Source organism: Hyla sarda, chromosome 8 (assembly GCF_029499605.1).
Source record: "Hyla sarda isolate aHylSar1 chromosome 8, aHylSar1.hap1, whole genome shotgun sequence".
Taxonomy (NCBI): Eukaryota; Metazoa; Chordata; class Amphibia; order Anura; family Hylidae; genus Hyla; species Hyla sarda.
In genome coordinates this window covers 25,755,627-25,772,941 of record NC_079196.1, presented here as the reverse complement: position 1 = coordinate 25,772,941, position 17,315 = coordinate 25,755,627, and the positions used below count along the sequence as shown (strand labels likewise).

At 38.8% G+C, this 17,315-nt stretch overlaps 1 protein-coding gene across 7 annotated transcripts in view; it reads left to right on the top strand.

Moving 5' to 3' along the window:
- LRP1B (LDL receptor related protein 1B) overlaps positions 1–17,315 on the top strand; it is a 1,569,499-nt gene that overhangs the window by 1,454,898 nt on the left and 97,286 nt on the right. For all 7 annotated transcript variants that reach the window (XM_056534716.1, XM_056534714.1, XM_056534720.1 and 4 more), the window contains one exon: positions 4,829–4,961. In XM_056534716.1, coding sequence (XP_056390691.1) covers positions 4,829–4,961 — 133 coding nt within the window. The remainder of the gene's footprint in view (positions 1–4,828; positions 4,962–17,315) is intronic.

The window sequence follows — 17,315 nt, the reverse complement described above, 5'->3', positions numbered from 1 at the left end:
AGTTAGACATTTTAGAACTCCAAGGTTGTCTTCGTCTTAGCAGATTGGATACTGTGCATGCAATACCTTAACCCATTGAGACCCAATCTATCTCTCTCTCTGGTTGTTGCAAAACTAGAACTCCCTGCATGGCCAAATAGCTACAGACTGTCAGGGCATGATGAAGTTTTACAACACAAGAGAGTTGGAGATTGCTGCCTTAACCTCATGGAATCTCTCACATTAGGGACACACTATGCAGAATTATAATGCCCATGCTATAATATACAAAATTATCCAGATTGTTTTTTCCAAAAGCCACGAAACATAATCTGCAGTAAAATCTGCTTGTCAATGTGACATAAAAACCTGCTGCATATGGACCTACCGTAATGCGAGATGGGTCAGAGGTCATGCTCTTTAGTACAGTACAGGACAGCAAATCTGTCCTTATAATATTCTACCCCTACAGATCAGAATATATTAGTGACAAATCCACTGTAAAATAGCAAATAGTTCAAGAAGTAAAAGGATGCACTCACCCAGGATACTTGCTAGAAGGAATCTTTATTCAAAAACTGCTTAAAAACGTACAGTGGGTAGAAGCAGAGGAGCAAACTCACAGTAACAGACTGTTTCCTGCACTCCAAGCGCACTTCCTCGGGCAGCCCGAGGAAGTGCGCTTTGAGCGCAGGAAACAGTCTGTTACTGTGAAGTTGCTTTTCTGCTTCTGGATTGCACCCCTGTGAAGTTCCATGGGATATTGGTGTTGGATTGAGCAGCAGTGCCGGACTCATTTTGTTCTTATCAGTGTATTCCACTGTAAAACATCACAGAAGATTTCTTTAAAACTTATAGAAATTGAAAAAAAAAAAGTATAACTTTTGAAAAGTTTGCAAGTCTGGCAATATAAGATGCCCTTGACCTGGCTTTTCACACTAAACCATTTTCTATAATTCAAGAAATACAAAGTGTGAAAAGCCTCTTGATTAAAATTGTCCATCCCAGCAGGTTGTGAGGTCTTGGTACATTCAGATACCACGGACAAGTAAATAAATAACCATGATTATGAATATGTATTGTGGGGTTCACACCTGATTCATCACACTTGGATCCCTTTTCGAGAAGACAAGTGCAGACCAATATAATCCAAAAAACAAGTTTTTACTACTCTGGTTGCAATTCTCAATAGAGCAATAGAGGCTGATGGTTATCTTAGCGGTGACACAGTATGTTAAATGTTACAAACAAACAACGTAAACAGAGTTTCCACAGTATTCAACCTTTAAAGCTGAACTTAACATATTGTTAGCTTCACAGAAGCCTCTTTTGCCACCTTTATTGGCTTTAAATTATTCACCTCTATTCACATGTGGTGGCTAAATCGTTTACTGTTCAAATACTTGCATCTAGAATGTTACTACAAAACAACAACCCCCCAAGATAAAAGATTCTATGCAAATAATCGTAAGGCTTACAGAAAAACAATATCCAAAAGTGTAAATTTTATTGGAGCATGAATATAAAAACATACATTTCAAAACATTAAACCACTCAATTCTCTTAAAATAAAAACAGAGATCCAACAGGTGCCTTTCCTGGGGTCTAGAGCCCTGCTGCCGCCGCTTCTCTCCCCCTGGCTGTCGACGCCTCTGCCCCTTCTCTCCCCCTGTCTATCGGTGTCGCTGCCCCATTGCCGGCACCGACAGACAGGGGGAGAGAAGGGGCAGCGGCACCCATTGCCGGCGCCGCAACGGGGCAGCGGCGCCGGCAATGGGTGCCTCTGCGCCTTCTCTCCCCCTGTCTGTCGGCGCCGCTGCCCCATTGCCGGCGCCGCTTCTCTCCCCCTGGCTATCGGCGCCGGTAATGGGGCAGCGGCACCGATAGCCAGGGGGAGAGAAGTGGCAGCGGCACAGATAGACAGGGGGAGAGAAGGGGCAGCAGCACCGATAGACAGGTGGAGAGAAGGGGCAGCGGCGCCGATAGTAGGGGGAGAGAAGCGGCAGCAGGGACCCCAGCACAGGCAGGGGCAGAGGAGCCGGCAGCGGTGTCGGTCTCTGCACCTGAAAAAGCCGCTGCAGTTCATTGATTTAAAGCGCCCGCTTTAAATCATTGAACTGCAGCGGCTTATTGGCGTATAACACGCAGGTAGACATTAGGCAAAAAATTTTAGCCTAAAAAATGCGTGTTATACACCGAAAATACGGTATATGATAATGTACAAGCAGAAGTAATCATAAATGTAGAAACAGTCAAAGTATACACTAATGAAAAAAAAAAAAAAAAACGGGATAAAAAAGCATAAAATAAAGTGCATAAGTAAAGTTATTTACCAAGTGGCAAGGAGTGGTTAGGTAAGCCCCCACCACCCTATGTTGTGTGCTTAGAATGGCTCCTTCTAGAATGTAACTATTAAAGAAATAACAGGGAGCACTTCATAATGTAGAGAGACCACTGATCGCCAGGAAACGCATGTCAATAAGCACTTACCGGATTCTGTTATGCAGACCAGACACAACACTTGCTACAACATAGTAAAGAGTACGTCTCACTGCGAACATAATAAATTGGATCCCCTTTTCCATCTCTGCACTGTGAGGCTTTGACCCTGCACTCTTAGCTGATCTTGCCAGGCTACTGTTCTGCAGGAAAACCAGCTACCAGCCTCCAGTAGACAGCTCTACACACTATGCAAGTTACCACACTAGTAAATGGCACCATGCTTTCTAGTTATTTAGACTGGCCCTACCTTCGAGCTTGGTGGAGCAGTGTGTTTGTATTATCATGTACTGTCTCCTAGCCCATGCCAGGCTTTCCTTGTGTCAAGTGTTAAAGGGGTACCGGGGTGGGAATTTTTAATTTTTTTTAATTTTTTTTTTTTTCTCAAATAAACTGGTTCCAGAAAGTTAAAATGATTTGTAAATTACTTCTATTAAAAAAATCTTAATCCTTCCAGTACTTATCAGAGGCTGTAGGCTGCAGAGGAAGTTGTGTCATTCTGCCTGACAACAGTGCTCTCTGCCGACACCTCTGTCAGTGTTAGGAACTGTACAGAGTAGAAGCAAATCCCCATAGCAAACCTATTCTGCTCTGGACAGTTCCTGACACATACAGAAGTGTCAGCAGAGAGCACTGTGGTTAGACTGAAAAGAACTACACAACTTCCTCTGGAGCATACAGCAGCTGATAAGTACTGGAAGGCTAAAGATTTTTTAATGGCAGTAATTTACAAATCTGTGTAACTTTCTGGCACCAGTTGATATAAAAAAAGAAAAAAAAATGTCTTTTCCCTTCATCCAGCTGCCTCAGCTTGTCTTTGGGGAGGGGGGTGCACAGTATACAGCAGTCCACGAAAAACAGCCTGCAAGAGAGGAGGACATCTACACAGTGCAACACACCATGTATACATATCCTTACCAATACAGATCAACAATGATTCAGTCCATATCTGTCCAGTTAAAGGGGTACTCCAGAGGGGATTTTTTTTTTTTTTTTTTTTTATGAACTGGCGCCAGAAAGTTATGTGGATTCGTAAATTACTTCTATTTAAAAATCTCAAGCCTTTCAGTACTTATCAGCTGCTGTATGCTCCACAGGAAGTTGTGTAGTTCTTTCCAGCCTGACAAGAGTTTTTCCCTGCTCTGGACAGTTTTTGATACAAACAGAAGTGATAGCAGAGAGCACTGTGGTCAGACTGGAAAGAGCTACTCAACTTCCTCTGGAGCATACAGCAGCTGATAAATACTGGAGTGATTAAGATTTTTAAATAGAAGTACCATATTTTTCGCCCTATAGGACGCATCGGCATATAAAACGCACAAATCTAGAAAAAAAAGATTCTGCACCCAACAGTGATCTTCAACCTGCGGACCTCCAGATGTTGCAAATCTACAACTCCCAGCATGCCCGGACAGCCGTTGGCTGTCCGGGCATGCTGGGAGTTGTAGTTTTGCAACATCTGGAGGTCCGCAGGTTGAAGACCACTGGATTGGAGGTAGTACTCACCCCCTGTCACCGCTGCCCTGGATGTCGCTCCATCGGTGTTGCCACGTCCCCGTGGTGTCCCCGACGCTCCGGACGTCTTCTTCCCCGGTATCCGCGCTCTCCGCCGCCGTCATCCTGTCGCTATGCACGCCGCTCCTAGTGGATGACGGGACGGCGTGCGCGACAACGTGATGATGTTGAAGGAGAGTGCCGGCCATGCAGGGGATCCCGGCACAGAGCAGACATCGAAGAGGCAGGTAAGGTCCCACCGCGGCGGTCCCGAACAGCCCGACTGAACAGCCGGGTTAGTGTTAATTTCTCTTCAGACACGGCGGTCAGCTTTGATCGCCGTGTCTGAAGGGTTAATAGAGGGCATCACCGTGATCGGTGAGGTCCTGTATTAGCCGAGGGTCCCGACCGTTGATGGCCGCAGGTATTCGCCGTATAAGACGCACTAACTTCCCCCCCCCTCCCCCAGTTTTGGGAAAGAAAAAGTGCGCCTTATACGGCGAAAAATACGGTAATTTACAAATCTGTTTAACTTTCTGGAACCAGTTGACTTGAAAAAGACTATTTCTACTCTGAAGTACCCCTTTAACTGGACATATATGGACTGTATACACATAACATGTAATGACATATATACTTGTTTCCGTTAAAGAAACAGCAAATAAGGATAAAGGAGCAGTCTGTAGACTTCAAGGAGATATGTTTATCTTTTACTCCCTTACAAACAGTAGGGGATAGGTGGTGGGTTTTCTACATTGTGAGTGCAGATATGGTTGTTTCATTTCTTTACTTGTAATCTTCATAATGTTGAAACAGATTGATCCCAAAAACTGTTTCTTTTTTTCTTCTTCTTCAGGTTGACTGTGTGACCGACTGCAAAGAAAACCAATATCGTTGCCGAAATAAGGCCTATTGTATCCCGGTCAGGTGGCTCTGTGACGGGGTCCATGACTGCGTAGATGGCAGTGATGAAGACAACTGTGAGAGAGGTTCGAAAAGTCTTCTTCCCCTTTCCGAAATGAAATGCTTTCTTGTGTATTTCATTTGCTCTGTCTGCTCTATTAAACCCGTAACACCCATGTGCACCATCAGGCTAATAAACGCAATGCGGTGGGAGCATAGCACGGACCATTGCAACCCATCTTCATTCGCTTAAAACGACAGGACTTTTCCTTTGTAAAACATTGTTTTCCCTCTGCATTATTTAATGGATTTATGTCTTTATGGCTTTTTGATGAGAGCTGCAAGATAAGACTCATCGGGACAAGTCACTGTGAAATCTTTAAATAAGTTGTTATATAGAGAAATTCATACAGTGTATTGCGGAATACATTTATAGAATGTGATTAAGGATGAGAAAATCGAATCTGACGAATCCAAAATCGAATTTGCTTTGCAACGAATCTGAATATCGTCGCGATTCGATCGCACGAATGGCTTCATTCAACTCCATTTAGTGCAGTCCACACTCCAGGGCATCTAAGATGGCGGCTCCACACGTCAGGACATGAGGCAATGAACGCTAGGAGGGCGGGAACACGAGTAGGCGTGATGACCCTGAATCACATGCAGCATGCAGCCTATTAGCAGCCAGCCACCCCTGTGATGTCACAGCCCTATATAATCGGCAGCCATCTTGTGGCCAGTCACTTCAGCATTCTATTACAGAGATAGAGAGGGACAGAAAGCAGTGTGTGTTGCACAGAAAAGCATTTTTACAGCAGCTATTCACCTCAAGCCCAAATCCAGCCTAAAAGCATTGATAGGGAAGGGAGAGAGAGTGCAATTTTGGGTGTAGTACACAGCAAATGTGTGCTGCAGCACTGGTGTGTACAACAACTGAAAAGCTAATAGTAGCCAGCCAGTTAGGGTGAGCAGAGCACTAAAAGCCATAATCACCTGCCATTAGTGTCTAATACAGGTTGAGTAGCGGAGCATACTGTCCTCTATTACGTGTAACCTGTGCTTACATAGGTGGTGTACCATTTTGTTCCTGTTAAAGTCTTAAGGGCCTAGTTGCTGTGAAAGGCCAGCCAAAAGTACACGCCTGCTGCTGTTCTAGACAAATACTGTGTTAAGCATAGTGGAGCGTATTGCGCTCCCCTCCTAAGTGCATAACATGTATGTACATCTACATGGTGTACTCTTTTGTTCCTGTTATAGTCCTAAGGGCTTAGTTACTGTGAAAGACCAGCCAAAAGTACACACCTGCTGGTGTTGTAGAAAAATACTGTTTTAAGCATAGTAGAGTGTATTGTACTCCCCTCATAAGTGCATACCACATACGTACATCTACGTGGTGTACCATTTTGTTCCTGTTAAAGTTACTCCAGGCTGTCTCATTCTGCCACCATATGTTCTCCTCATGCTGATGCCAGCTCCAGGCTGTCTCATACTGCCACCATATGTTCTTCTCATGCTGATGCCAGCTGCAGGCTGGGTCATTTAGCCACTATATGGTCTCCACATGTTTCCGCCACCTCCAGGCTGTGTCATTCAGCCACTATATGGTCTCCTCTTGCTGCCTCCAACTCCAGGCTGTGTCATTCAGCCACTATGTGGTCTCCTCTTGCTGCCACCACCTCCAGGCTGTCACTGTACCGTGATCCAGTCTCCTCATGCTGCTGGCACATTAATAAAACTTTTTAGGTTCATCTATTTGAAATATTCAATTTCAATTTAACAAAAAATACCTTGAATCTTTTCAATTGTGAGGCCCTATGGTCTTATCAGGCTGTTGCCACCTCCGGGCTAGGTCATTCAGCCACTATATGGTCTTCTCATGCTGCCGTCACCTCCACGCAGTGTCATTCAGTCACTATATGGTCTCCTTATACGAATGCCTCCTCCAGGCTCTGTCATTGTGCCACTCTGCGACAGTGATTCTAATAGCGACGTCTCTAATCTGCATGTCATACTGAATAACAGTATTATTTCACTAACCCAGCACACACCCTATGCATGTTACAGTAAGGCATAGTGTTCTACACCCCTATGAAGGCTCTCTGTAGGCCATAAATAGCCATTTTTAATTGTGATTTGACGCAAATAAATTTCCAGCGAAACAATTTTTTATTTTTTTTATTTGGCGAATCTTCTGAATCAAAGTTTTCAAAAATTCGCTCATCTCTAAACGGGATGTTAGGGCTCTGGGTTTGAGTTGATTCTTTTTCTGATACTGGAAGATGGAAATATTAATAAACAAATTAAAATTAAAGGGCTACTCCAGTGGAGGACAATTTTTTCAAATCAAATTGGTAGCAGAAAGTTAAACAGATTTGTAAATTAGATGTCTAGGGGTGGAATACCCCTCTAAATATAACTTGTTACAGTTATATTTAATTTTTGCATAGCAGGGGCGGGGTGTGACGTCACACAGGGGAGGAGTCGTGATGTCACGATACTCCGGCCCCGTATTCGTGACCCGGCAGATTCTGAGGCTGCAGTGCTGCGTGCAGCTCCCAGAGGTGGGTGCATCATGCGAGATAGCGGCGGGATCCCCCGCAATCAGATATCTTATCCCCTATCCTTTGGATAGGGGATAAGATGTCTTAGGGCGGGAGTACCCCTTTAATAAATATGCCACGGATCACTCCGACTATCTCCATTACAAAGACTGTCTTAAGATATACCAATAAGTGTGGGCCAATGAGCTTATCCTGTGTAGTATTGTTCTGCAGATTAGGAGTCCCTGTTGCTCTATACACTCTGTCCCTTTGCCTTTTTAACATTTCCATTTCATACACAATACTAAAGGAAACAAAACCGAGTATTATAGAAAAAGAATTAAAAAGCGTCACCTTTATATGTCTTTGCCAGTTGCAATAAAATAACACTTGTTGACAGCCACAGACGGCGCTGAATGTCTACTCAATTGCTCCGGAGTCCTTGTGAAAGAATAACTTAAGACTCTGAGTGCCGCAGCCTGTGGTTTCACAAAACAAAAAAGAGAACATTGATCTAACATTAAAAGTCAAATAGCAAAAAATGAAATTTTAATAAATAAATAAACTCCAGACAGTTTGCTTCAATAAACAAAAACACATAGGAGACGCTGAATAATTTCTAAATCCTTTCACCGTAAATTGCACAATAATAAAAATCATGCCACAGTTTTTCATTATACAGAACAACACAGCCGCCATTCATTGTAAATATAGCCATCCGGCTGCATAAATCCCATAAAGCATCTGATCGGCCTTGCCTGCCTTGTTATTTAAAGGGGAACTCCGGTGGAAACAAGTGGAAAAAATTTTTTTCAAATAAACTGGTGCCGATTTGTAAATTACTTCTATTAAAAAATCTTAACCCCTATAGTACTTATTAGCTGCTGTATACTTTAGAGAAATTTGTGAAGTTCTTTTCTGTCTGATCACAGTGCTCTCTGCTGACACCTCTGTCCGTGTCAGGAACTTTCCAGAGTAGAAGCAAACCCCATGGCAAACCTTTCCTACTCTGGACAGTTCCGGACATGGACAGAGGTGTCAGCAGAGAGCACTGTGGTCAGACAGAAAAGAACTTCACAAATTTCTCTGAAGTATACAATAAGTACTATAGGGATTAAGATTTTTTAATAGAAGTAATATACAAATCTGTTTAATTTTATGGCACCAGTTGATTTAAAAAAAAAAAAAAATTCACCAGAGTTCCCCTTTAACCTATGGGGTGCAGAGTCCATTACCAGTAATCTTAGAGGACAGTGCTTTAATACACAAACCACTCACTTAGGTTCCATTAACAATAGTGTCATGGTGCTTTTTTTTATTATGATGGCGTTTTCTAGCCCCAGTTTACCATCAATGTATCTGTACTCTACTGTGATTGAGTTCATTAAAAGGGAACTCCGGTGAATTATTATTTTTTTTCCCCGAATCAACTGGTGCCATAAAATTAAACAGATTTGTAAATTACTTCTATTAAAAAATCTTAACACCTATAGTACTTATTAGCTGCTGTATACTACAGATATACTTCAGAGAAATTTGTGAAATTCTTTTCTGTCTGACCCCAGTGCTCTCTGCTGACACCTCTGTCCGTGTCAGGAACTGTCCAGAGCAGGAGAGGTTTGCTATGGGGATTTTCTCCTACTCTGGATAGTTCCTGACATGGACAGAGGTGTCAGAAGAGAGCACTGTGATCACACTGGAAAGAACTACATAACTTCCTCTGTAGTATACAGCAGCTAATAAGTACTGGAAGGATTCTGATATTCAAATAGAAGTAATTTACAAATCTGTTTAACTTTATGGCATCAGTTGATTTTTCCACTTGCTTCCACCGGAGTTCCCCTTTAAGGAGAATATATAGAGATTGGCTTACTTTTCCTACATCAAGAAACCACATACTGACTGGGTTAAATGGGGTACTCTGGTGGAAACATGTTTTGCATACCAACCAGTTAAACAGATTTGTACATTTTTTCTAGTAAAAAATCTCAATTCTTCCAGTACTTATCAGCTGCTATATACTACAGAAGGAGTTGTGTAGTTATTTCCGGTCTGACCACAGTGCTCTCTGCTGACACCTCTGTCCATGTCAGGAATTGTCCAGAGCATTAGCAAATCCCCATAGCAAACCTCTCCTGCTCCAAACAGTTCCTGACATGGACAGAGGTGACAGCAGTGGGCACTGTGGTCAGACAGAAAAGAATGACTCAACTTCCTCTTAAGCATTCAGCAGCTGATAAGTACTGGAAAGATTAGATTTTTTAAAAAGAAGTAATTTACAAATCTGTACAACTTTCTGGCACCAGTTGATTTGGAAAAAAAAAATGTGTTTTCCACCAGAGTACCCCCTTAATATGTAGAATATGTATAATTCTGCTTACCTTACTTTGTCCACCAGAACGACTAAAACGCGACTTCAGTAAGTACAATGATAGTAATGAGTGAGCACAAACCACACACCTACATATTGGTCAATGGGCTGCAAAGAAGGCTGAGCGACAGTGAATATACACTTATGGGGCATACAGTACTGATTGAGAGATTAAGGCAGTGTTTCGCAACCAGGGTGCCTCCAGCTGTTGCAAACATACAACTCCAAGCATGTACGGACAGCCTTCGGCTGTCAGGGAGTGCTGGGAGTTCTAGTTCTGCAACAGCTGGATGCACCCTGGTTTGGAAACACTGGATTAAGAGTTCATTTAGTTGCTTTTAGGTCATAACAAACTAATCTGTGGACAGAGCCACTATATTTACCTGACCTACCAGGTTACCCATATGTATGCACCACACAGTGTCCATTGATAGACTATAAACACCTTCACAACTCGTTTTCATTCTTCCATAAATCTAAAGTGAACAATGAAGCAATTTTGCAAAAATGAAAGAAGCGATCTGATTGGTTGATGGGCAACTCAGCAACTTCTCCTCTGGACAGGTTTTATTAAAGTCTCCCCAATGGCATTCATTTACTATTGCAAACCCGACATGTTTTGTCGGGTTGTGCGCCAGAAGTCTATCTGCGCCAGATATTGTGCCAGAATAAAAAAATAAAAATAAATAAAAAAAAAAAAAAAAAAAAAAAACAGACTAACTTTCCATTTTACTGAGAAGAAAAAAAAAAGGGCGTGGCCGTTGGGGGGGGGGGGGCGTGTTCACCTAAAAGGGGCGTGTCCCTGACATTTTTACAAAAAAACAACATAATTACTAAGGTTTCGACAAAAAATTTGGTGGATTTGAGTTGAGGAAAACCGACAGATTTGCACAGAAAAGTGCAAAATGTAGGGAAACATTAGTAAATACAAGGGGGAAAAATTGTAGGGAATTAAAACCCACCAAGAAACCTACACAACACTCTTAGTAATGGGGTTTATTTACTAAGAGTGGAGTGGAGTTTTCTTTGTGGGTTTTGATTTCCGACAGGTATTTTCACAAGGTATTTACTAAGGTTTCCCTACGTTTTGCTTTTTTTTTTTTACAACTGTTCTGATCTGTCGTGTTTTCCTCAGCTCAAATCCACCACATTTTCTGCCGAAACCTTAGTAAATATGTTGGGATTTTTCAAAACTACCTGGACCACGCCCCCTTTCCTCCATGACCACGCCTCCTTTTTTGGGATTTTTCTTGTAAACTGGAGGGTTTTGGTTTTTTTTGGTAGCAAATTGTGTTGCATGAAACGTGCGACACAATTTGGGTGCAAAACCCGACAAAAAAGAGTCGGGATCATGTTAGTAAATAATAGTGTTGCTCGCGAATATTCGCAATTCGAATATTATTCGCGAATATCGCATATTCGCGAATTCGCGAATTTCGCGAATATAGCGCTATATATTCGTAATTACGAATATTCGTTTTTTTTTTTTTTCTTCACAGTACACATCACAGTGATCACCCCTCTCTGCTTCCAGCTTGTGTGGTGTAAAGAAGGCTGAAATACTACTGTGTGAGACTGTCGTGCGAAAATTCGCATATGCGAAAATTATCATATGCTACTTTTCGCATATGCGAATTTTCACATATGTTAATTTTCGCATGCGCGTATTTTCGCATACGCGAAAATAAAACGAGAATATAAGGAATATGCGAATATTCGCGAATTCGAATATGGCCTATGCCGCTCAACACTAGTAAATAACCCCCAATGTGTTTACTGTACTGTACTTTCCTCTACATAGACAGTGATTACAGCTCCCAGTAGATCTTTCTTACTTTTATATGTAAGGATTTGCTTTATCTATATTAGTTATCTACTTATTTTTCTCAAATCCTTTCCGCATGGAAATTTTGAAATATAAAAGCAACAAAAAAGTGCTCCCTGTGGAGAATTACACGTGCTGGATGGTAATTATACGGAGGGGGGCACAATGGCCGCTTACCCGCACCGGTTGTATATGGGCATACACAACAATGGACAGCACGTAATGAATGACAAAGTATTCATGGACCCATCTGCAGCCTTCCCGTGAAGATTAAGGAGACCATGGAACTTCGGAGAGCCCGGGAATTTTTGTGGGGCTGATCGGGGAGAAGTCAATCACGGTGTGTACATCAAGATAAAATTCCTTTAATGGTTAAGGTGCAACGCGTTTCACTGCACAGGCGCAGCTTCCTCAGGCATAACAAGTGCAGGTAAGCTTAGGGTTATATACCACATAATTAACCTTTCAAGTACCAGAATTTTTTTTTTTCCAGCAGAACAGAACTTAATATACAATATAAGATTGCAGGCTGCACTATCAAAATTATATTATTCAGAATGTATTAAAAACCATATAAACTTGTGTACATTTTCACAAAAAAAATTCAAAAAATTACCACATTTTTTGGAATTTTTGATCTGCTGAAAAAACATTTTTTTTGTCATACAAATTTATAATTTTTTATATGCACACTAATTTTGACTGGAAGGGTTGCACTTGTTATGCCTGAGGAAGCTGTGCCTGTGCAGTGAAACGCGTTGCACCTTAACCATTAAAGGAATTTTATCTTGATGTATGCACCGTAATTGACTTCTCCCTGATCAGGGCCACGAAAATTCCTTGCATGGAAATTCTGACATGTGAACATAGCCTAAGGTGGTGTTTCCCAACCAGGGTGCCTCCAGCTGTTGCAAAACTACAACTCCCAGCATGCCCGGACTGCCTTAGGCAGTCCGGGCATGCTGGGAGTTGTAGTTTTGCAACAGCTGGAGGCACCCTGGTTGGAAAACACTGGCCTAAGGGTATGTTCACACACACAGCAGAATGTCCCATTGATTTCCCAGGGCAACATTTCCATAATTCAGATTGCAGCATCCTCGGAAAGATTAGACTAGACAATCCTTTCTGCGGAGTCCTCATTTCTGAGCAGTCTTAGTGCCGCCGTTTTTTTTTAAATGTGCGGATTTTCCACCGATTTTTTTTTTGCGGACATTCCACGCATTTTACGGCCACATGAACCAGGCCTAATGGTCTCAACATATAAAGGTTTCAACGTACAATGCTCATCCTGGAACCGATAAATACTGTAATTTGAGGGACCACTGTGTATTGTTGTGGATATACAAAAAAAAAATCATCAAGTGCAGATTGTAAATGAAAGGTGTTTTTTTTTTTTTTTTTTGTCATTTTTTTTAGCTTCTTAGTAATCTGCAGCGGTGCGGGTTTGTCCTGTAGATTTCTTTGAGGATTGTTGTTGTTTTTGCTGTAGAAATGATATGAGAGTATTACATGTGATATATCCATTTCTTCTGTAGTACAGTATACATGTGATATATCCATTTCTTCTGTAGTACAGTATACATGTGATATATCCATTTCTTCTGTAGTACAGTATACATGTGATATATCCATTTCTTCTGTAGTACAGTATACATGTGATATATCCATTTCTTCTGTAGTACAGTATACATGTGATTTATCCATTTCTTCTGTAGTACAGTATACATGTGATATATCCATTTCTTCTGTAGTACAGTATACATGTGATATATCCATTTCTTCTGTAGTACAGTATACATGCGATTTATCTATTTCTTCTGTTATACAGTATACATGTGATATATCCATTTCTTCTGTAGTACAGTATACATGTGATTTATCCATTTCTTCTGTAGTACAGTATACATGTGATATATCCATTTCTTCTGTAGTACAGTATACATGCGATTTATCTATTTCTTCTATAATACAGTATACATGCGATATATCCATTTCTTCTATAATACAGTATACATGCGATATATCCATTTCTTCTGTAGTACAGTATATATGTTATTTATCCATTTCTTCTGTAGTGCAGTATACATGTGATGTATCCATTTCTTCTATAATACAGTATACATGCGATATATCCATTTTTTCTGTAGTACAGTATACATGTGATATATCCATTTCTTCTGTAGTGCAGTATACATGTGATTTATCTATTTCTTCTGTTATACAGTATACATGTGATATATCCATTTTTTCTGTAGTACAGTATACATGTGATATATCCATTTCTTCTGTAGTACAGTAGACATGTGATTTATCTATTTCTTCTGTTATACAGTATACATGTGATATATCCATTTCTTCTGTAGTACAGTATACATGTGATTTATCCATTTCTTCTGTAGTACAGTATACATGTGATTTATCTATTTCTTCTGTTATACAGTATACATGTGATATATCCATTTCTTCTGTAGTACAGTATACATGTGATTTATCCATTTCTTCTGTTATACAGTATACATGTGATATATCCATTTCTTCTGTAGTACAGTATACATGTGATTTATCCATTTCTTCTGTAGTACAGTATACATGTGATTTATCTATTTCTTCTGTTATACAGTATACATGTGATATATCCATTTCTTCTGTAGTACAGTATACATGTGATTTATCCATTTCTTCTGTAGTACAGTATACATGCGATTTATCCATTTCTTCTATAATACAGTATACATATGATTTAACCATTTCTTCTATAGTACAGTATACATGTGATATATCCATTACTTCTATAATACAGTATACATGTGATTTAACCATTTCTTCTATAGTACAGTATACATGTGATTTATCCATTTCTTCTGTAGTACAGTATACATGTGATTTATCCATTTCTTCTGTAGTACAGTATTCATGTGATGTATCCATTTCTTCTATAATATAGTATACATGTGATATATCCATTACTTCTATAATACAGTATACATGTGATATATCCATTTCTTCTATAGTACAGTATACATGTGATATATCCATTTCTTCTATAATACAGTATACATGTGATATATCCATTTATTCTATAGTACAGTATACATGTGAGATATCCATTTGTTCTATAATACAGTATACATGTGATATATCCATTTCTTCTGTAGTTCAGTATACATGTGATTTATCAATTTCTTCTATAATACAGTATACATGTGATTTAACCATTTCTTCTGTAGTTCAGCACACGTGTGATATATCCATTTCTTCTATAGTACAGTATACATGTGATTTATCTATTTCTTCTGTTATACAGTATACATGTGATTTATCCATTTCTTCTGTAGTACAGTATACATGTGATTTATCTATTTCTTCTGTTATACAGTATACATGTGATATATCCATTTCTTCTGTAGTACAGTATACATGTGATTTATCAATTTCTTCTATAATACAGTATACATGTGATTTAACCATTTCTTCTGTAGTTCAGCACACGTGTGATATATCCATTTCTTCTATAGTACAGTATACATGTGATTTATCTATTTCTTCTGTTATACAGTATACATGTGATTTATCCATTTCTTCTGTAGTACAGTATACATGTGATTTATCTATTTCTTCTGTTATACAGTATACATGTGATATATCCATTTCTTCTGTAGTACAGTATACATGTGATTTATCCATTTCTTCTGTTATACAGTATACATGTGATATATCCATTTCTTCTGTAGTACAGTATACATGTGATTTATCCATTTCTTCTGTAGTACAGTATACATGTGATTTATCTATTTCTTCTGTTATACAGTATACATGTGATATATCCATTTCTTCTGTAGTACAGTATACATGTGATTTATCCATTTCTTCTGTAGTACAGTATACATGCGATTTATCCATTTCTTCTATAATACAGTATACATATGATTTAACCATTTCTTCTATAGTACAGTATACATGTGATATATCCATTACTTCTATAATACAGTATACATGTGATTTAACCATTTCTTCTATAGTACAGTATACATGTGATTTATCCATTTCTTCTGTAGTACAGTATACATGTGATTTATCCATTTCTTCTGTAGTACAGTATTCATGTGATGTATCCATTTCTTCTATAATATAGTATACATGTGATATATCCATTACTTCTATAATACAGTATACATGTGATATATCCATTTCTTCTATAGTACAGTATACATGTGATATATCCATTTCTTCTATAATACAGTATACATGTGATATATCCATTTATTCTATAGTACAGTATACATGTGAGATATCCATTTGTTCTATAATACAGTATACATGTGATATATCCATTTCTTCTGTAGTTCAGTATACATGTGATTTATCAATTTCTTCTATAATACAGTATACATGTGATTTAACCATTTCTTCTGTAGTTCAGCACACGTGTGATATATCCATTTCTTCTATAGTACAGTATACATGTGATTTATCTATTTCTTCTGTTATACAGTATACATGTGATATATCCATTTCTTCTGTAGTACAGTATACATGTGATTTATCCATTTCTTCTGTAGTACAGTATACATGTGATTTATCTATTTCTTCTGTTATACAGTATACATGTGATATATCCATTTCTTCTGTAGTACAGTATACATGTGATTTATCTATTTCTTCTGTTATACAGTATACATGTGATATATCCATTTCTTCTGTAGTACAGTATACATGTGATTTATCCATTTCTTCTGTAGTACAGTATACATGTGATTTATCTATTTCTTCTGTTATACAGTATACATGTGATATATCCATTTCTTCTGTAGTACAGTATACATGTGATTTATCCATTTCTTCTGTTATACAGTATACATGTGATATATCCATTTCTTCTGTAGTACAGTATACATGTGATTTATCCATTTCTTCTGTAGTACAGTATACATGTGATTTATCTATTTCTTCTGTTATACAGTATACATGTGATATATCCATTTCTTCTGTAGTACAGTATACATGTGATTTATCCATTTCTTCTGTAGTACAGTATACATGTGATTTATCTATTTCTTCTGTTATACAGTATACATGTGATATATCCATTTCTTCTGTAGTACAGTATACATGTGATTTATCTATTTCTTCTGTTATACAGTATACATGTGATATATCCATTTCTTCTGTAGTACAGTATACATGTGATTTATCCATTTCTTCTGTAGTACAGTATACATGTGATTTATCTATTTCTTCTGTTATACAGTATACATGTGATATATCCATTTCTTCTGTAGTACAGTATACATGTGATTTATCCATTTCTTCTGTTATACAGTATACATGTGATATATCCATTTCTTCTGTAGTACAGTATACATGTGATTTATCCATTTCTTCTGTAGTACAGTATACATGTGATTTATCTATTTCTTCTGTTATACAGTATACATGTGATATATCCATTTCTTCTGTAGTACAGTATACATGTGATTTATCCATTTCTTCTGTAGTACAGTATACATGCGATTTATCCATTTCTTCTATAATACAGTATACATATGATTTAACCATTTCTTCTATAGTACAGTATACATGTGATATATCCATTACTTCTATAATACAGTATACATGTGATTTAACCATTTCTTCTATAGTACAGTATACATGTGATTTATCCATTTCTTCTGTAGTACAGTATACATGTGATTTATCCATT